We start from the raw sequence: 22,998 nt of genomic DNA on the forward strand, positions 1-22,998 counted from the left end.
TGTCTTTGTTTGTACTCCTCCCACGTTGTGCACAAATCTAGTCTAGAGCCTGGGCTAGTTTGGTTTTGGTTTTGGTCAGGTATTTATAGTCTGGCGGTATGGATGGAAAGAGATGTGGGGCCTGATTGGTGAGAAGAGATTGTGTGGTTAGATGCAGAGAGAGAGAGAGTGAGACTGAGTGAGAGACTGAGTGAGAGCGAGATCGGTTCTGCTTCGTCTGGCTGTGAATCAGAGAATATCTCTTAATTGACTCTGAGATCAGACTGGGTCAAAGGGCATTTCTTTGGCAGGGGGAGTTGTTGGTTTTGGACCACAATGTCAATTTTGCAGAATGCAGAATATACACTCTTACAGAGGTTTTATGTGGAATGTGTATGTCAAAATTGATATTGGTGACTTACAGTAAAACAGCCCATAGCGTTTGACATGTTTGGGGAAGTGTTTGTGTTCGGTTGACTTCATAGGTGACCACAAGGCCATTCTCGGGGTTACTGCTGCTGGTAATGCTTTATTTGGAGAAGTGGTTTATAGATGTTCAACTAATTATGCGCTAACCCCAGCACTATCCATAACCCTAGCCCTACCCCTAGCCTAAATCTAGCCCTAGCCTTAACCCAAGTCCTTACCCTAAGGCTAACCCTATAGCCCTAGTCCTAACCCTAAAGCTAACCCTATAGCCCTAGTCCTAACCCTAAAGCTAACCCTATAGCCCTAGTCCTAACCCTAAAGCTAACCCTATAGACCTAGTCCTAACCCTAAAGCTAACCCTATAGCCCTAGTCCTAACCCTAAAGCTAACCCTAGCCCAGCTGTAGCTACAGCTACAAAGGTAGACAGATCTTTTCAGAGACAGGCCTTATAGCTCATGATCAAATCCTGCAGCTTCGTCTGGGTGTCAGAGCTACTAACCAATAATATCAGGTCATCTCTGGCTCCAGACTTGTAGTTCCTGTCACCGTATCACACTGTGGTTGATGCTCTTGTCATCTTTCTAATGTCAGTTAGACCATGAAGAACAAACCATAGGACATTTTATTCACACGAGTTTCAGTCAAACTCTAATACGACAACATATTACAGTTGAAGACCACACATAGGTCTATTCATAATGGACTTCAAGGACGTAATGGAGAAATGGACAAGTAAATATTACTATTCTATTTCATTTAACTTCAATCGATGGCAGGTAGCCAAGTGGTTAGAGCATTGGGCCAGTAACTGAAAGGTTGCTAGATCGAATCTCTGAGCTGACAAGGTAAAAATCTGTCCTTCTGCCCCTGAACAAGGCAGTTAACCCACTGTTCCCCAACTCTATTAATTTGAGCAGGTAAGGTGTTATACTATTTGGACTATATCGTGCATATTTAAGATTGAGATACATTTTGTTCCTCACAGAGTTCTTACAGTACATGCATGAGCAAGAATTATATGAGAATTATTTTAATATACATTTTTATATTTTTCAGCTTTGTCTCTTGGTGCCGTGATTCAGTCTCATGTCCTGAAGACTCCTGCCTGGACACAGAGTTAATTTGGAATGCCTCATGTCAGAACAAGATGGCAACTACTACAACTGGATCAAGATAATAATAGGACAAGCCCCAGTATTGATGCTGTCTCTTTACACTCTCTCCAACACTGCAACGTTCTTTGGAGAGTTTCATTAACAACAACGCCCAGTTAACAAAAATGAAGAGTGGAACCAGTTATGTGCTGACTATTTCAGATGCTAGACCATCAGATATGAGGATGTATTACTGTGCTGCACGCGATTGTGATGCCATGATCTTCAGGAAGGGTGTGTTTCTGATGCATGGGGGTAAGTAACATATATACAAAACAATAGGAACATCTTTCTAATATTGAGTTACACCCACTTTTGCCTTCAGAAGAGTGGCGCAGCGGTCTAACGCACTGCATCTCAGTGTTTGAGGTGTCACTACAAACACCCTGGTTTGATTCCAGCATGTATGATTGGGAGTCCCATAGGGCGGTGCACAATTGGCCAAGCGTCGTCCGGGATGGAAGGTGTAGGCCGTATTGTAAATAAGAATTTGTTCGTACCTGACTTGCCTAGCTAAATAAAGGTTATATAAAAAAAAAAAATGTGTGGAAAGCTTTCCACAGGGATGCTGGCCCATGTTGACTCCAATGATTCCCACAGTTGTGTCAAGTTGGCTGGATGTCCTTTGGGTGGTGGACCGTTCTTGATACACACGGGAAACTGTTGAGCATGAAAAACCCAGCAACGTTGCCGTTCTTGACACACTCAAACAGATGTGCCTGGCACCTACTACCATACCCCATTCAGAGGCCCTTACATCTTTTGTCTTGTCCATTCACCCTCTGAATGGCACACACACACAATCCATGTTTCAAGGCATAAAAATACTTCTTTAACCTGTCTCCTCCGCTTCATCTACTTCGATTGAAGTGGATTTAACAGGTGAAATCAATAAGGGTGTCAAGGTTTGTGCGCTACTGTTACGAAGTGGCAAAAGCACAAAAGACAGACACAACTGCGTCCAAAATCCTCCAGCCACAAGTAAAAGTCAATAAGCGCGAAAACACTCACAAATATACAAATTATGACAAATACATACAATGGGTAAAAAATACGATACCTGGGGGAAAAACCAGTCTGGCGCATCACGCCGCCCAAACAAGGAGAGGAGCCGACTTTGGTGGAAGTCGTGACAGTAACCCCCCCCCCCCCTTGATGCGCGTCTCCAGCGGCTCACCGACACCGGCCTCGGGGACGACCCGGAGGGCGAGGCGCAGGGCAATCCGGTCGTCGACAGTGGAACTCCCGCAGCAATTCAGGGTCCAACACATCCGCCACCGGCACCCAGCAACTCTCCTCTGGACCGTACCCCTCCCACTCCACGAGGTACTGAAGGCCCCCCGACCGACGCATCGAATCCAGGATGGAACGAACGGAGTACGCTGGGGCCCCCTCGATGTCCAGAGGGGATAGAGGAACCTCCCGTACCTCAGATTCCTGGAGCGGACCAACCACCACCAGCCTGAGGAGAGACACATGGAACTAGGGGTTAATACGGTAATCGGGGGGAAGCTGTAACCTGTAACACACCTCGTTCACTCTCCTCAGGACTTTGAATGGCCCCACAAACCGCGGGCCCAGCTTCCGGCAGGGCAGGCGGAGGGGCAGGTTGCGGGTCGTGAGCCAGACCCAGTCCCCCGGTGCGAACACCGGGGCCTCACTGTGGTGACGATCTGCACCCACTTTCTGCCGCAGCATGGCGCGCTAAAGGTGGACATGGGCGGCGTCCCATGTTTCCTCCGCGTGCCGGAACCAGTCGTCCACCGCAGGAGCCTCGGTCTGACTCTGATGCCAAGGAGCCAGAACCGGCTAATACCCCAATACACACTGGAAAGGGGTGAGGATAGTGGAGGAGTGGCGGAGCGAGTTCTGGGCCATCTCTGCCCAGGGAAAGAATGCTGCCCACTCCCCCGGCCGGTCCTGGCAATAGGGCCTCAGAGACCTACCCACATCCTGGTTCCCCTCGCCACCTGCCTGTTACACTCGGGGTGAAAACCTGAGGTGAGGCTGACCGAGACCCCCAGATGTTCCATGAACGCCTTCCAGACCCTCGATGTGAACTGGGGACCCCGATCAGACACTATATCCTCAGGCACCCTGTAGTGCCAGAAGACGTGTGTAAACAAAGCCTCCGCAGTCTGTAGGGCCGTAGGGAGACCGGGCAAAGGGAGGAGACGACAAGACTTAGAAAAACGATGCACAACAACCAGGATCGCGGTGTTACCCCGTGAGGGAGGAAGATCGGTCAGGAAATCTACCGACAGGTGCGACAACGGCCATTGTGGAACGAGTAAGGGTTGTAACTTACCTCTGGGCAGGTGCCTAGGAGCCTTACACTGGGCGCACACCGAGTAGGAGGAAACATAAACCCTCACGTCCTTAGCCAAAGTGGGCCACCAGTTCTTCCCAGTCAGACAGCGCACCGTCCGACCGATCCCTGCATGACCAGAGGAGGGTGACGTGTGGGCCCAGGAGGCCGGGAGTCTGATCCATGGGCCGCTCCTCTGTGTCATACAGCCGGGACAGTGTGTCTGCCTTCATATTCTGGGAACCTGGTCTCTAGGACAGGGTAAACACAAAATGGGTAAAGAACATGGCCCACCTTGCCCGATGAGGATTCAGTCTCCTCGCTGCCCGGATGTACTCCAGATTGCGGTGGTCAGTCCAGATGAGAAAAGGGTGTTTAGCCCCCTCAAGCCAATGTCGCCATGCCTTCAAAGCTTTAACCTGTTAGGGCTAGGGGGCAGTATTGACACGGCTGGATAAAAAACATACCCGATTTAATCTGGTTACCACTCCTACCCAGTAACTAGAATATGCATATACTTATTACATATGGATAGAAAACACCCTAACGTTTCTAAAACTGTTTGAATGGTGTCTGTGAGTATAACAGAACTCAAATGACAGGTCAAAACCTGAGAGATTCCTTTACAGGAAGTGGCCTGTCTGACCATTTCTTGAACTTCTTTTCCATCTCTATCTTTTACTAAGGATCTCTGCTCTAACGTGACACTTCCCACGTCGTCCATAGGCGCTCAGAGCCCGGGAAAAAACAGAATGTCGTCATTCCAGCCCCAGGCTGAAACACATTATCGCCTTTCTCAAGTGGCCGATCAAGGGACTCTGGGCTTATGCGCGTGACCCGACCGCCCCTGCCTTTGTGATTTTTTCCTCTGTTTGCCGAAAAGGAGATTCCCTGTCGGAATATTATCGCTTTTCTACGAGAAAAATGGCGTAAAAATTGATTTTAAACAGCGGTTGACATGCTTCGAAGTACAGTAATGGAATATTTCTAATTTTATTGTCACGAATTGCGCCATGCGCGCGACACTTCTTTACCATTTCGGATAGTGTCTGGAACGCACGAACAAAACGCCGCTATTCGGATATAACGATGGATTATTTTGGACCAAACCAACATTTGTTATTGAAGTAGACGTCCTGGGAGTGCATTCTGACGAAGACAACAAAAGGTAATCAAACTTTTATAACAGTAAATATGATTATGGTGAGTGCTAAACTTGCCGGGTGTCTAAATAGCGAGCCCGTGATGCCTGGGCTATGTACTTAGAATATTGCAAAATGTGCTTTCACCAAAAAGCTATTTTAAAATCGGACATATCGAGTGCATAGAGGAGGTCTGTATCTATAATTCTTAAAATAATTGTTATGCTTTTTGTGAACGTTTATCGTGAGTAATTTAGTAAAATGTTAGCAAATTCCCGGAAGTTTGCGGGGGTATGCTAGTTCTGAACGTCACATGCTAATGTAAAAAGCTGGTTTTTGATATAAATATGAACTTGATTGAACAAAACATGCATGTATTGTATAACATAATGTCCTAGGGTTGTCATCTGATGAAGATCATCAAAGGTGAGTGCTGCATTTAGCTGTCTTCTGGGTTTTGGTGACATTATATGCTGGCTTGAAAAATGGGTGTCTGATTATTTCTGGCTTGGTACTCTGCTGACATAATCTAATGTTTTGCTTTCGTTGTAAAGCCTTTTTGAAATCGGACAGTGTGGTTAGATTAACGAGAGTCTTGTCTTTAAATAGCTGTAAAATAGTCATATGTTTGAGAAATTGAAGTAATAGGATTTTTAACGTTTTGAAAATCGCGCCACAGGCTGCCAGTGGCTGTTACGTAGGCGCAAGCGTCCCACCTAGCCCATAGAGGTTAACTCCACACGCAGAAAAGCGTACAAAGCTCTCCCTCACCCTCCATTTGGCAAATCTGACCGTAATTCTATCCTCCTGATTCCTGCTTAAAAGCACAAACTAAAGCAGGAAGTGCCAGTGACTGGTCAGATGACGCGGATGCTACGCTACAGGACTGTTTTGCTAGCACAGACCAAAAATGTTCAGGCATTCATCCAATGACAGTGATTAGTATATCACCTCAGTTACCGGCTTCATCAATACGTGCATCGTCAACGATGTCCCCACAGTAACCGTACGTACATATCCCAATCAGAAGCAATGGATTACAGGAAACATCCGCAACAAGCTAAAGAGCTGCCACTTTCTAGGAGCGGGACACTAATCCGGTCGCTTATAAGAAATCCCGTTATGCCCTCAGACGAACCATAAAACAGGCAAAGCATCAATAAAGGACGAAGATTAAATCCTACTACACCGGCTCTGATGCTCTGTAGCGAGCTGCCCAGTGATGCAAACCTACCAAACGGGCTAAATGCCTTTTATGCTCCCTTTGAGGCAAGCAACACTGAATCATGTATGAGAGCACCAGCTGTTCCGGATGACTGTGTGATCACGCTCTCCATTGGTCAACATTCAATATGCTGCAGTGCCAGACGGATTACCAAGATGTGTACTCAGAGCACGTGCGGACCAACTGGCAAGTGTCTTCACTGACATTTTCAACCTCTCCCTGACCGTGTCTGTAGTACCTACATGTTTCAAGCAGACAACCATAGACCCTGTGCCCAAGAAAGCTAAGGTAACCTGCCAAAACGACTACCTCACCGTAGCACTCACATCAGTAGCCATGAAGTGCTTTGAAAGGCTGATCATGGCTCACATCAACATCATAATCTTGGAAATTCTAGATCCACTCCAATTGGCGTACCGACCAACAGATCCACAGATGACGCAATCTCAAGCACACTCCGCTTCCCTACCTGGATAAAAGGAACACCTATGTGAGAATGCTGTTCATTGACTACAGCTCAGCATTCAACACCATAGTTCCCACAAAGCTCATCACTAAGCTAAGGACCCTGGGACTAAACTCCTCCCTATGCAACTGGATCCTGGACTTCCTGACGTGCTGCCCCCAGGTGGTAAGGGTAGGCAACAACATGTCTGCTATGCAGATCCTCAACACAGGGGCCCCTCAGGTGTGTGTGCTTAGTCCCCTCCTGTACTCCCTGTTCACCCATGACTGCGTGGCCAACCATGACTCCAATACCATCATTGTTTGCTGACGACACAACAGTGGTAGGCCTGATCACCGACAACGATGAGACAGCCTATAGGGAGGAGATCAGAAACCTGGCAGTGTGGTCCCAGGACAACAACCTCTCCCTCAACGTCAGCAAGACAAAGGAGATGATCATGGACTACAGGAAAAGTAGGGCAGAACACGCCCCCATTCACATCGACAAGGCTGTGGTGGAGCCGGTCGAGAGTTTCAAGTTCCTTGGTGTCCACATCACCAAGAAGCTTTCATGGTCCAAGAACACCAAGAAATGTGTGATAATGGCACGATAACACCCCCTCAGGAGACTGAAAAGATTTGGCATGGGTTCCCAAATCCTCAAAACGTTCTACAGTTGCACCATCGAGAGCATCTTGAACGGTTGCATCACCGCCTGGTATGGCAACTGCTCGACATCCGATCATAATGGCGCTGCAGAGGGTAGTGCGTACGGCCCAGTTCATCACTGGGGCTAAGCTTCCTGCCATCCACGACCTATATAAAAAGACTCCAGTCACCCAAGTCAGTGTTCTCTCTGCTACTGCACGGCAAGAAGTAACAGAGTCTAGGTCCAAAATACTTCTTAACTTCTTCTACCCCAAGCCATAAGACTGCTGAACAATTAATCAAATCCCCCCAACCCCCCCCCCACTGCTGATACTCGCTGTTTATTATTTATACATGGTCACTTTACCCAAACCTAAATCTACAAATTACCTCGACTAACCTGTACCCCGCACAAAGACTCTGTACCGGTACACCCTGTATATAGACTCATTATTGTTATTTTATAGTGTGTTATTTTTCTTTTTAATACGGCATTGTTGGTTAAGGGCTTGTAAGTAAGCATTTCACAGTAAGGTCTACAGCTGTTGTATTCAGTGCATGTGATAAATACAACTTGATTTGATTATGTGACTGCTTCACCAGTAGAGTCGCAGCAACTTTTAAAAGTTGTGAAAATGTTCAAATTGTTCACTAATTTGATAAAGAATCGTAGAAAATGGACTTTCCTGTGATAGTTGATGTGTGTAGTCATAATATCTCTCAATATAGGCCCAACAAAGACAATGTGTGGATGTTAAGATTCTACAACAAGGTAATTTAGGATACAAGGATACAGGGATACATTTATTACTTACATATTAGACATCTGTATCATGTTATAAATCAATTTCAGAATCATAGCGTCACATGCATCAAACAGGCTAGGTAATCATCATCACTGGATCATTACTACTAACATCAAGTAAGATACTATAAAGTGTAGATTAGATACCAGGAGGAGCCACGCAATCAATCAAAATAAAATGGGTCGCAGAATGATCTCTATATGATGAAGACAATGACTCGTCTTTGTGTGAAGTTTTGTATTGAGTTCCAGGAGTTGTTGAATAGGTATGTGAGACAACCTATTCATTCATGTCCTCTCTCTGCAATGTGTTGTCCTCTTTTAGTTCTGTTGATAGCATGTCACTAACACCCACCCCCACACAGTGAACAAATTCACAGGTACTCTGCATTCTTCTGTAAGCCGAAGAAGAGAATCTACGCTTTGGTCAGGTAGGCCTGCTGGCTTTGTGCACACAGGACCTTCCTACCTGCTCTATGTGTCTCTGTGTCTCTATGTGGTTTTCAGCAGGATGTCTATGTGGTGTCACTGTTGTTCTCACTGTCTTTACTTGTTGTTCATGTTGCCCATGATAGCTTACAGCCACAACAAAACAGCTTTTCATCAAATTGACTGTAATATATTTTTAGTTATCTGAAATCAGTTACAAACCACAAATAACTGCCAATTAACCCTATTTGAACCCTCTGAGTTAAGCACCTCATGTGTGGTACAGCACCATCTATTCTAACTTGTGGTCCAGGGGGGAGGGGCCATTTGGTGCTAACGGCATGTGAGAACGTTCAGTACATTCTCAAACAGACATGTCTTGTGAAGCACAAAAACTACTGCAGTTTCCTCTGTCAGAATGAGACCAATAGAGGAGGAGGAGGATCCTCCTTCTGATAGATTCATTTTAGAACCACACTAACCACAGACAAATACAGACTTCTTGAACCGATCACTGCCCACACCTGCCCACCCGTCCAGCATCACTACTCTGGATGGTTCTGATTTAGAATATGTGGACAACTACACATACCTAGGTGTCTGGCTAGACTGTAAACTCTCCTTCCAGACTCACATTAAGCATCTTCCTATTTCGCAACAAAGAATCCTTCACACATGCTGCCAAACATACCCTCGTAAAACTGACCATCCTACCAATCCTCGACTTCGGCGATGTCATCTATAAAATAGCCTCCAACACTACTCAACAAATTGGATGCAGTCTATCACAGTGCCATCCGTTTTGTCACCAAAGCCCCATATATTACCCACCACTGCGACCTGTACGCTCAGCTGGCCATCGCTTCATACTCGTCGCCAAACCCATTGGCTCCAGGTCATCTAAAAGTCTCTGCTAGGTAAAGCCCCGCCTTATCTCAGCTCACTGGTCACCATAGCAGCACCCACCCGTAGCACGTACTCCAGCAGGTATATCTCACTGGTCACCCCTAAAGCCAATTCCTTCTTTGTCTGCCTTTCCTTCCAGTTCTCTTCTGCCAATGACTGGAACGAACTGCAAAAATCACTGAAGCTGGAGACCCATATCTCCCTCACTAGCTTTAAGCACCAGCTTTCATAGCAGCTCACAGATCACTGCACCTGTACATAGCACATCTGTAAACAGCCCATCCAACTACCTCATCCCATACTGTATTTTTTTATTTATCTTGCTCCTTTGTACCCCAGTATCTTTACTTGCACGTTCATCTTTTGCACATCTACCATTCTGGTGTCTAATTGCAATATTGTTGTTACTTCTCCACCATGGCCCATTTATTGCCTTACCGACCTTATCTTACCTCATTTGCACTCACTGTATATAGATTTTAATTTTTTCTACTGCATTATTGACTGTATGTTTGTTTATTCCATGTGTAACTCTGTGTTGTTGTGTGTGTCGAACTGCTGTGCTTTATCTTGGCCAAGTCGCAATTGTAAATGAGAACTTGTTCTCAACTAGCCTACCTGGTTAAATAAAGGTAAAAAAGAGACTAAAACAGACTAGATAAAGTGTTTCACATTAGTTGGTTTTCTGGGGTGTCCAATCAGGCACGCACTCTCAGGTGTTATACTTAGTGAATGTTTCTGTGAATGATATACTAGGAATGTAAGACTGACATAAAATGTACTTGTTTCATTGTGTAGGTGTTTACCCCACTCATTTTCAACCTTGTACATACTCTATATATACAAAAGTATGTGAACACCCCTTCAAATTAGTGGATTTGGCTGTTTCAGCCGTACATGTTGCTGACAGGTGTATAAAATCTAGCACACCACCATGCAATCTCCATAGACAAACATTGGCAGAGCTGCCCAGATCAACTATAAGTGCTGTTATTGTGAGGTTGAAACATCTAGGAGCAACAATGAGTCAGCCGAGAAATGATAGGCCCCACAAGCTCACAGAACGGGACCACTGAGTGCTGAAGATCATAGCGCATACAAATATTTTGTCTTCGGTTGCAACACTCCCTACCGAGTTCCAAAATGGCTCAGGAAGTAATGTCAGCACCCGACGTCAGCACAAGAACTGTTCGTCAGGACCATCATGAAATGGGTTTCCATGGCCGACCAGTAGCACACAAGCCTAAGATCACCATGCCCAATGCCAAGTGACAGCTGGAGTGGTGTAAAGCTCGATGCCGTTCTCTGGAGTGATTAATCACGCTTCACTATCCAGCAGTCCACCAGACGAATCTGTGTTTGGCGAATGTCAGAAAAACGCTACCTGCCCCAAATCATAGTGCAAACTGTAATGTTTTGTGGGGGAGGAATAATGGTCTGGGGCTGTTTTTCATGGTTCGGGCTAGGCCCCTTAGTTCTATTGAAGGGAAATCTTAAAGCTACATCATACAATGACATTCTAGAGGATTTTGTGCTTCCAACTTTGTGGCAACAGTTTGTGGAAGGCCCTTTTCTTTTTCAGCATGACAATTTTATTTTACCTTTATTTAACTAGGCAAGTCAGTTATGAACAAATTCTTATTTTCAATGACGGCCTAGGAACAGTGGGTTAACTTCCTTGTTCATGGGCAGAACAACAGATGTGTACCTTGTCAGCTCAGGGATTCAATCTTGCAACCTTTCAGTTACTAGTCCAACGCTCTAACCACTAGGCTACGCTGCCGCCCCAATGTGCACAAAGCGAGGTCCATACAGAACATTTTTGTCGAGATCATTGTGGAAGAACTTGACTGCCCTGCCCAGAGTCCTGACCTCAACCCCATCGAACACCTTTGGGATGAATTTTAACGTTGACTGCGAGCCAGGCCTAATCGCCCAACATCAGTGCCCAACCTCGCGAATGCTCTTGTGGCTGAATGGAATCATGTCCCCGTACCAATTTCCAAACATCTAGTGGAAAGCCTTCACAGAAGAGTGGAGGCTGTTATAGCAGCAAACCAACTCCATATTAATGCCCATGATTTTGGAATGAGATGTTCGACAAGCAGGTGTCCACATACTTTTGGTCAAATATTGATTTGCGGTATCAACTAATGCCCACAGCAATATAGTGGAGTGATACGATATACACTGAGTATTCCAAATATTGGGAACACCTTCCTAATATTGAGTTGCACCCCCCACACCGTTTTGGCCCTCAGAACAGCATCAATTCATCTGTGCATGGACTCTACAAGGTGTCGAAAGCCTCCACAGGGATGCTGGCAGATGTTGACTCCAATTTTTACCACAGTTGTGTCAAGTTGGCTGGATGTCCTTTGGGTGGTGGACCATTCTTGATACACACAGGAAACTGTTAGACATGAAAAACCCAGCAGCATTGCAGTTCTTGACACAAACCGATGCGCCTGACACCTACTACCATACCCCATTCAAAGAACATACATCTTTTGTTTTTCCCATTCACCCTCTGAATCACACAATCCATGTCTCAGTTGTCTCAAGGTTTAAGAATCCTTATTTAACCTGTCTCCTCCCCTTCATCTACCCTGATTGAAGTGGATTTATTAGCAAGTGACATCAATAAGGGATCACAGCTTTCACCTGGTCAGCCTATGTGATGTTGATCCTCAGATGAGAATCCTGGTCTTTTCTCCATCACAAGAACTGGAATTCTTCTCTGCTATCTGATCATCTTAATCATCGTCTACATCACCAGGAAATAAATAAAGCTGAGACCAGTGTCAATAGAATAAAGTAGGAAATACTGTATCATCGCTATGCATTACAAATTATGATTTATTGAGATTGCTTTGTTGCTCGTGGTGCATTTGAAAAATATTAGCCTGCGACTTTTAATTAAATTGATCATCAGCATCCTTGCTTACGCTGTATGTGTTAATTGATTGAACTGAAATTCCTGTGTACAGAACGCATCTTCTTTTTGCATTAATAAATATCTATTTAACCTGTTATGGCTAGGGGGCAGTATTTTCACAGCCGGATAAAAAACGTACCCGATTTAATCTGATTATTACTCCTGCCCAGAAACTAGAATATGCATATAATTATTAGCTTTGGATAGAAAATACTCCAAAGTTTCTACAACTGTTTGAATGGTGTCTGTGAGTATAACAGAACTCATTTGGCAGGCCAAAACCTGAGAAGATTCCATGCAGGAAGTGCCCTGTCTGACAATTTCTTGCCCTTCTTGATTATCTCTATCCATTACAGAGGATCTCTGCTGTTACGTGACACTTCCTACGGCTCCCATGGGCTCTCAGAAGGCGGCAAAAAGCTGAATCGTGGCTTTGCAGGCTCTGGCTGAAAAAAAGTAGCGCGTTTGGGTAGTGGCTGGTCACAGTACTGTGAGACTCAGGCTCGTGCCAGCGTCGACCCCATGCTTTGTTTTCTTTCGTCTGTTTACCTAAACGCAGATTCCCGGTCGGAATATTATCGCTTTTTTACGAGAAAAATGGCATAAAAATGGATTTTAAACAGCGGTTGACATGCTTCGAAGTACGGTAATGGAATATTTAGAAATCTTTTGTCACGAAATGCGCCATGCTCGTGACCCTTATTTACACTTCGGATAGTGTCTTGAACGCACGAACAAAACGCCGCTGTTTGAACATAACTATGGATTATTTTGAACCAAACCAATATTTGTTATTGAAGTAGCAGTCCTGGGAGTGCATTCTGACGAAGAACACCAAAGGTAATCAAACTTTTGTAATAGTAAATCGGAGTTTGGTCAGGGCTAAACTTGGTGGGTGTCTAAATAGCTAGCCGTGATGGCTGGGCTATCTACTCAGAATATTGCAAAATGTGCTTTCACCGAAAAGTTATTTTAAAATCGGACACCTCGATTGCACAAAGGAGTTCTGTATCTATAATTCTTAAAATAATTGTTATGTTTTTTTGAACGTTTATCGTGAGTAATTTAGTAAATTCACCGGAAGTTTGTGGGGGGTATGCTAGTTCTGAACGTCACATGCTAATGTAAAAAGCTGGTTTTTGATATAAATATGAACTTGATTGAACAAAACATGCATGTATTGTATAAAATAATGTCCTAGGTGTGTCATCTGATGAAGATCATCAAAGGTTAGTGCTGCATTTAGCTGTGGTTTTGTTTTTTGTGACATTATATGCTAGCTTGAAAAATAGGTGTCTGATTATTTCTGGCTTGGTACTCTGCTGACATAATCTAATGTTTTGCTTTCGCTGTAAAGCCTTTTTGAAATCGAACAGTGTGGTTAGATAAAGGAGAGTCTTGTCTTTAAAATGCTGTGAAATAGTCATATGTTTGAAAAATTGAAGTTTTTGTATTTTTGAGGAATTTGTAATTCGCGCCACGCTCTATCATTGGATATTGGAGCAGGTGTTCCGCTAGCGGAACGTCTAGATGTAAGAGGTTAACTGATATGGAAAAAAACGTCTTCCATCTCTTGGGTTTTGTGCATAAAGTGTGCCTGTATGAATGTTTGTCAAGAGGGTTTCTGCAGAGACAACCTACCGTTTCCATGCTAAACACACCCTCACATCATGCACTCATTGAGCTGTTCACATGTACCTGAACACTTTGATCTGTTCTGAGCTCAAGACAAGGCCGTCTCTTTGCTTTGTATAGGCCTGGTTGGCCTTTCACTCACTATGTGGTTCCAGAAGGATGTCTATGTGGTGTCAGTCAGTTACTCTCTTTAGTCGTTGTTCACGCCCATCACAATTAGAAACACAGCTCTACTGACATACTGCATGCCATGTAGACTAACACAGTATCTTATCACTTACAAGATCATAGGTTTTATACTTTTTTTAACTGTAATCATTAGTTTACAGAGTGTAGAGTAGAAGGTGTATCCAGGCTACAGCCAAGAGCCCTACCCACCCAGGTACAAACCCTGACTCCTACTAAACTCTCAGGTGTTACACTTCATGTTTCTGTGAATAATAGTGAAAGTAACACTGACCAAGATTATTCACCCAGTGGGTCAAACAGCTGCAAAGACAAAGACATGTTTCCACCAGCACAAGTATTTATACCCCCCTTTAGGTGGAGTCTCATCTTTTTCTCTAAACACCACATCTTTGTTGCTAGGCAGGAAGTTGTGATGTTGGTAATAAACTGTTACTTCTCTCTTCATGTGACCTGACCTGACCTCGGTCCACATTCTTCACTAATCCACAGCTATCCACCCTTATCAGTGACCGCAACCATTTGATTGCCTTTTCCCTTACTTAGTAACTTTTCAGGCCCATGTCACTTATCTACCCTCAATTGACCGCACCATATACATTCCTCCTACATATAACCATTACCTTCTAGTGCCTCCTACATATAACCATTACCTTCTGGTGCCTCCTACATATAACCATTACCTTCTGGTGCCTCCTACCTATAACCATTACCTTCTGGTGCCTCCTACATATAACCATTACCTTCTGGTGCCTCCTACATATAACCATTACCTTCTGGTGTAGCAAGAATTTCAAATTACAACCCAACATAAGACACCCAGGTACTTAATTGATACAATTCATGCTTGTCTTTGTGTGTATTCCAGCTGCGGTACAATCCTCAGTCATGCGCCTTGCGTCCTCAATGATTTTAACCTGTTTGGGCTAGGGGGCAGTATTGAGAATTTTGGAAAAAAGGTTTTGATAGAAAACACCCTAAAGTTTCTAAAACTGTTTGAATGGTGTCTGTGAGTATAACAGAACTCCTATGGCAGGCAAAAACCTGACAAGGTTTCATGCAGGAAGTGGCCTGTTTGACAAGGAGTCGTGCGTCTTGCATCTGTTTATTGAAGAGTAAGGATCTTAGCTGTAACGTGACAATTCCCAGGGCTCCAATAGGCTCTCAGGACCCGGGAAAATCATGAAGGTTGACGAGGCAGCCTCAGGCTGAAACAGATTATCACCTTATCCAAGTGTCCCATTAGGTGACAATGGAATGAGGCGCGTGCGCGATTAGCCCCCGTGGAGTATTTTAATTCGGCTGTTTAGTTTATTGCAGATTCCCGGTCGGAATATTATCGCTTTTCTACGAGATAAATGGCATAAAAATTGGTTTTAAACAGTGGTTGACATGCTTCGAAGTACGGTAATGGAATATTTAGACATTTTTTGTCACGCCATGCGCCATGCGCACGACCGTGGATTACCATTCGTATAGTGTCTAGAACGCACGAACAAAACGACGCTATTTGGATATAACTATGGATTATTTGGGACCAAACCTACATTTGTTATTGAAGTAGAAGTCCTGGGAGTGCATTCTGACGAAGAACAGGAAAGGTAAGAACATTTTTCTTATAGGAAATGTTATTATGGTGAAGGCTAATCTTGCCGGGTGTCTAAATAGCTAGCCGTGATGGCTGGGCTATGTACTTAGAATATTGCAAAATGTGCTTCATCCGAAAAGCTATTTTAAAATCGGACATATCGAGTGCATAGAGGAGTAATGTATCTATAATTCTTAAAATAATTGTTATGCTTTTTGTGAACGTTTATCTTGAGTAATTTAGCAAACTGTTAGTAAATTCCCCGGAAGTTTGCGGGGGGTATGCTTTTTCTGAACGTCACATGCTAATGTAAAAAGCTGTTTTTTGATATAAATATGAACTTGATTGAACAGACATGCATGTATTGTATAACATAATGTCCTAGGTGTGTCATCTGATGAAGATCATAAAAGGTTAGTGCTGCATTTAGCTGTGGTTTGGGTTTTTGGTGACATTATATGCTAGCTTGAAAAATGGGTGTCTGATTATTTCTGGCTGGGCACTCTCCTGACATAATCTAATGTTTTGCTTTCGTTGTAAAGCCTTTTTGAAATCGGACAGTGTGGTTAGATAAACGAGAGTCTTGTCTTTAAATAGCTGTAAAATAGTCATATGTTTGAGAAATTGAAGTAATAGTATTTCAAACGATTCAAAAATCGCGCCACTGGATTAGACTGGCTGTTACGTAGGTGGGACGAATTCGTCCCGCCTAGCCCATAGAGGTTAAAGACAACCCTCGCTTCTCAGTGCAAATTGGCAGAGGAATAAAACAACTAATGATCTCAGACATGCAGCTCTCAGATTCAGCAACATATTAATGAGGGAGTTCTTATTCCAGCAAGGTGGAATTTGGAGATGGAGACATTCTCATTATTAAAGGTACACAATCTGAATGTAGAGAGCAAACAAATTGAAACTAATGTTCTGCAACTATAATCTATAATCATTTTTGCACTTTACGTTTTGGATATACTTACAATGTCTTAATAAAATTTGAGGTATTTGCAAAATCAGAAATTGCTGCAGCTTAAGTTTTCAACAAATGTTCAGTTAGCACACAAAATAGCAAACATTACTGACATGAAAACCTTTTTATCAGGTTCAGCATCCAGAAACATAATTGTTGTATAGCAGTCTATGTCTGAGTCAGTCCAGCCAGGAGAATCTGTGACTCTGAACTGTAGAATATACACTGAGACCTGTGCAGGAGAACACAGTGTCTATTGGTTCAGACATGGCTCAGAAGAATCCCACTCAGGAATCATTTACACCCATGGAGACAGGAGTGATCAGTGTGAGAAGAGCCCTGAGGCTGGGTCTCCTACACAGAGTTGTGTCTACAACCTCCCCAAGAGGAACCTTAGCCTCTCTGATGCTGGGACTTATTACTTTGCTGTGGTCTTATGAGGGCAGATACTGTTGGAAATGGGACCAAGTTGAAGATCAAGTGCAGGTGAAACAACTTACATTTTTGTTTATATCTATTGTATAATCTACTGTGTAAAACTGTACATAGTACTAGTTATTTAGATCACATAAGAAATTGTGCAATCATTTTCCCAAACAATGGCGCAGAACCTATTCTCTTGGTGTACTGCCTAAGTGCAGCATTGGGTCTCTCATTTATCCTGATCATTGTCCTTGGTAGCATCATGTACAAGATGAACAAGAGAAAGTGTCTGCAGTGTAGAGGTAAGTGAAGTCCATATAAAAAAATGAATGATGTATGTAACAGGTATAATCCTTCATAGAAGTTGCTCTTCTTTGATATCACCAGATGTATCTGTAATGGAAGAAGCAGTTGTATCTTTATATTTTCAGTCTTTCTTTTCAGGACCTGTCTCTCAGACAAGAGGTCAAGCAGTCTCTTCTTCAGATGCAGCGGTAAATAGAATTCCTGATGTTGTATTACCATATAAATAAGTGTGAAAGGGGTTACAATAAAAACATATAGTAAAATTCTCCTCCATTATATAATTGTTCTTCAGAGGCCCAAGATGCAGACAGTCTCCATTATGTAGCTCTGAATCTGAGAAACAAGAAGAACAGGTCTAGAAGACAGAGAAGCAACATGTAGGATGAGATGATGTACTCTGGGATCAGACAGTGGAACTGGATGAATGATACAGCCTTAATTGCTAACTTTGTTAGCTGTAACTGTAATGAATTAGGTTCATTGCTTCTTTGACACACTCATTTAACAATTACTTACTTGTGATAAGATAAATTAAGCGTTTAACAATAATCAAGACAAAGGAAGTTGAATGTATTTATGTAGGCCATATTCAGGCATCTTTATGCTGCAGTGATGAACAGTTGTTTCTCTTCTCATGCCACTAGCACCACCTCACACACACAGCAACCTATTTACAGGTACTCTGATGTCATTTCTTAATTCAGAAGAAAATAAGACATGGTAGTACGCCTTTTGAGAAGAGGTTTCAAGTATTTTGCATGTTATGTAATTTGTCTTTTAGTGGGGACCCCTTCTCCTCAAAGCCAGTATGGGAATCCTCATGCCAACACGTCAGATCAACAGGTTAGCAGAATTGCTGTATCAAGAGTGAGACTGGATAAGAGTATTAAAGCAAAAGAGTACAGTATTAGTTTTGACCTAGAATCTGAACTGAGTGTGTGTTTCATCCTCATAGCTCCACGGAACAATGGTGCCCTGAACTATATTGGCATGAAGTTCACTGACAAGAAGAGTACCATACCCAGGAGACAGAGGAAAGAACAGAGAGAGGAAGAAATCTACTCTGGTCTGTCATAGAGACAGGATGTGACATGTGAGAGTCATCCAATAGGCATCATTCTAAGTTAAGACCCACCCCTCCTCTGAACTCCACATTGATCTTGACTGTTCCTGTCACATCCTGACCAGTGTAAGGGGTTATTGGTTATTGTAGTTTGGTCAGGACTTGGCAGGGGGTATTTGCTTTATGTGGTTCGGGGTTTAATGGGAGATGTATTTATGTAAGAGGGGTGTTTGATTTATGTGTTCCTGGGTTTTTGGGTATGTTCTTGTTTTGTATTTCTATGGTTTTCTATGTTGTGTATTTCTTTGTGTTGGCCTGGTATGGCTCTTAATCAGGAACAGCTGTACATCGTTGTTGCTGATTGAGAGTCATACTTAGGTAGCCCTGTTTCACCTGTCTGTTTGTGGGAAGTTGTATTCGTGCACTGCTATGTTTAGCCTGCAGAACTGTTAGCTGTCTTTTGTTTTTGTGTGGTGTTCGTAATAAAATAAATATGAGCAGTCACGTACCCGCTGCATTTTGGTCCACTTCCTACGACGACTGTTACAGTTCCAGTGTGACCTGGCGATTATATACATTTCTAACTTGCTGTAGGATGCCATTGCAGGGGCCAAGCTTCGCCTCATTTAATTGTAAAAACACTCAGATGCAGAGCATAATTTTTCAGCAAGTGTGAAAGCTGATGCTAGGATGGTTTCATGAGTCTCAAATCCTCACCAATAGTGGCTGAGGTTGACTGACTGGATACATTTGTTTTTGTAGAAGTGTACCACAAAATGTATATAATAATTTGGCATTTATCTGAACTTTTACTTTTGATGATAATAGTTGTAAAATGGACCTCTGGAACCTGCCTTTATGCCTGTGTGATATTTCAATGAACATATTTTTATTTCCTAAGTTTAATGACTTGCCTAATTCTTACCACTTACTTGCACGAGGTATCAAAGTATCGCATCTTTATTTTATTTTTAAAAGTTACCGAACTCATCGGAGTTCACTTCCTATGATGAAAAAATACAAACCAGTAACTCTGACAGTACACCGTTTGAAGGGCTGCTGTAACTATGGTATGCTACAGGGCACATGTTAGATTGTAGTTTTTATCACATGTTTTATGCCTGTTCAGACAGCCAATAATATCACTCAGTTCAGAGTTTCCGCCTACTTCATAATGATTAACCAATGAGTGTCATCATATAAAAGGTGCCCCGTTGTCAGACCCCACACTCTATACTGTTCAGAAAGGACATGATTATATATTGGACAATCTTTTTGTTTTATGCCAATTTTGGTAACTAAGAAATATTAATATGGTTCCTTTTATTTTGTATATCATAGTCTTTTGAATCAATTTTGATGACTATGTAGTCTGAATAATTTTTTACATTACATTTACATAATGATAATAATGTATATTTCTGTACTATAACTTTGTCTGATTTATTTAGTTTGTTTGCTTCACAGGTTGTGCACTTAACAAGGATGTAATCCAACCAGACCCTGTGATGGTTACACAACTGGGACAAAGTGTATCTCTCACTTGCTTTTGTCAATCTAATTTGATGGTCAGAATCGCTTGGTTCAAGCAAACTGTTGGAGAGAAGCATTTTCTCATGGCATCATCATATTATCACACTAAAAATATTTTTTATTACAACAACTTTAACAAAGACTTTACTGAGACTAAACGTTTGAGTGTGAAGAGAGGAGTTGACAGCTTTAACCTGACCATCTCCAAGACAGAGTCAGGGGACTCAGCTACATACTATTGTGTTGCTATGGTAGTGAGTGAATTCAAATTTGGAGAAGGAACTGTTTTAATTGTCAAAGGTAATATAAGTTGCTTTTGAAAAAGTTTGTAATGATGTGTCTTCATATAATGCTAAATTAACGTATCCAGCAGGAAAATAGAATGTACACACAATGATCTTACGCACTTTCTTCAAATTCAGGTTCCAACTGCATGTCTGTGCTCCAGCAACCTGTGTCTGAGTCAGTCCAACCAGGAGACTCTGTGACACTGAATTGTACAATAAACACTGAGACCTGTGCAGGAGAACACAGTGTCTATTGGTTCAGACATGGCTCAGGAGAATCCCATCCAGGAATCATTTATACCCATGGAGACAGGAGTGATCAGTGTGAGAAGAGCCCTGAGGCTGAGTCTCATACACAGAGCTGTGTCTACAACCTCCCCAAGAGGAACCTCAGCCTCTCTGATGCTGGGACTTACTACTGTATTGTGGCCTCATGTGGGGAGATACTGTTTGGGAACGGGACCAAGCTGGACATCGAAGGTAAGCTGTGCATAACCAAAATACCAAACATTTTCTCTCAAATGGTGGAAAATATCAATATTTAATTCCATGACTTTCAATTCGTATTAGATTTTAAATATAAATTGTATATCTAATTGTTATGCCAAAATCACTGAGGAATAAAGAATAATAGAAAATAATCAAGCCTTGTTTTTTAAGTTTCAGACATGTTGCGCGATCAGAGTAATCTTCTTTTCCGCATCAGTATATCTTGCCTGACAACTACTGTGATTCTGAGTGTGATTGTCAACGTTATCCTCTGTGTGAGAATGAAGAGGTCACGATGTGAACACTGTGCAGGTACAGTAAAAGTCTTCATACTAATAGTAATAGTAATAATAGTTACAGATCAAAAAGAGGAATGAAGGCTCGCCCTCCTTTTACCACTTCCCTCTCTGGCCTACTTCATTTTGAAGCAGAAAATATGACATTCACAGCAGTATGTGTTTTTATTTGTAAAGAAGAAAAGGTTTCCAATATATTGAATGTTTTTACATTTGCCTTTTAGTAGGGACCCCTTTTCAACAAAGCCACTATGGGAATCCTCATGCCAACACTTCAGAACAACAGGTTAGCAGGATCAATTGTACTGTATCAAGAGTGAGTCTGGAGAAGTTTGTTAAAGCACGAGATTACAGCACTAGATTTGACCCAGAGTCTGAAATGAGTAAATCTGTGTTTCATCCCAATAGCTCCACGGTGACGATGATGGCCTGAACTACGCTGGCCTAAAGTTCACTGATAGGAAGCCCAGGAAACAGAGGAGAGAACAGAGAGAGGAAGAAACCATCTACTCTGGTGTGAGTCATCAAGTCAGGATGTGACAGTCCTCCAATCAGCATCATATTAAGTTGAGCCCTACTGACCTCCTTTTTGAGCTTGACTGTGTCCGTGCGACTTGGCTATTTTGTACTTTCCTCATTTGTTGTAAAATGTAATATTTGGGTCTAGCTGAAGAGACTGTCACTGCATTGGCATACTCTCCCACTATCAATGTATAATCACTCAGATGCAGAGTATAATTGATCAGGAAGTGTGAACGCTGATACTAGATGGTTTCAGAACTCTCAAATCCTCAGCAATAGTGGTTGAGGTTGACTGACTGGATACATTTGCTTTTGTAAAAAGAAGTGTAGCACAAAATACTGTATGTTTAATGATTTAGCAAATGTCTGAATTCACGATAATGGTTGTAACATGGAACTCTGTAACCTGCCTTTATGCTTGTGTGATATTTCAATAAACATGTTTTTATTTCCTACGTTTATTGACTTATTTGAATGAGGTAATATTATGTTTGAATTTCTTCCACTTTCACATTAGTGTTTTGTGTACATCGTTGACAATTGTGTACAAATTACAATTAAATCAATTTTAATACCACTTTGTTACGCAATAAAAATGTCATCCAATGTTGGTGTAGACTTTCTATAGGCACTGTATGTGCCACCAGTCTCAGCAACCAACCAAAATGATGAAAAAATACAAACCAGTAACTCTGACTTTACACCATTTGAAGATGAATATCAGAACTCTTTGATAGCGGAAGCATTTTAAAAGAAACACACCATTGATTCATCAATGAATACAGACTGTATCTGTATGTAAGTTGGGAATCCTGTCTAAGAATCATTTACACCTATGGAGACACAGAGCTGTGTCTACAACCTCCCCAAGAGGAACCTCAGCCTCTCTGATGCTGGGCCTTACTACTGTGCTGTGTCCTCATGTGGGGATATAGTATTTGGGCATGGGACCAAGCTGGACATTGACCATAAGCGATATTTCTGACATTTCTGAAAATGTCTAACATACTTTCACGTTGCTGTGAACAAATTGTATGTCTGGTTTAACAAAATTTCCTGATTCTAATCTAATGATGAAGATGACACAAAGAGCCAACGCTACACCCAGACAGTACACCAAGAGAACCTGGTCCTCCTTACAACCATCTGTATTTCCACAGATGGTTGTAAGGAGGACCAGGTTCTCTTGGTGTACTGTCTGGGTGTAGCGTTGGCTCTTTGTGTCATCTTCATCATTGTCCTTGGTTGTGTTATTTAATAGATGACCAAGAAAACATCTCTGCTGTGCAGAG

At 42.6% G+C, this 22,998-nt stretch overlaps 1 protein-coding gene across 1 annotated transcript; it reads left to right on the forward strand.

The window, feature by feature from the left end:
- The first annotated feature begins 1,107 nt into the window (after positions 1 to 1,107).
- On the forward strand, positions 1,108 to 22,691 carry LOC106577712 (uncharacterized). Its single transcript, XM_045700584.1, is given in 8 exon segments — positions 1,108 to 1,141; positions 1,466 to 1,508; positions 1,510 to 1,660; positions 1,662 to 1,818; positions 11,802 to 11,825; positions 15,048 to 15,055; positions 20,561 to 20,879; positions 22,528 to 22,691. Coding segments are annotated over 8 exon segments (900 nt in total).
- The last annotated feature ends 307 nt before the right edge of the window (positions 22,692 to 22,998 follow it).

The sequence above is a fragment of the Salmo salar genome, chromosome ssa18 (genome assembly GCF_905237065.1).
Source record: "Salmo salar chromosome ssa18, Ssal_v3.1, whole genome shotgun sequence".
Classification (NCBI taxonomy): domain Eukaryota; kingdom Metazoa; phylum Chordata; class Actinopteri; order Salmoniformes; family Salmonidae; genus Salmo; species Salmo salar.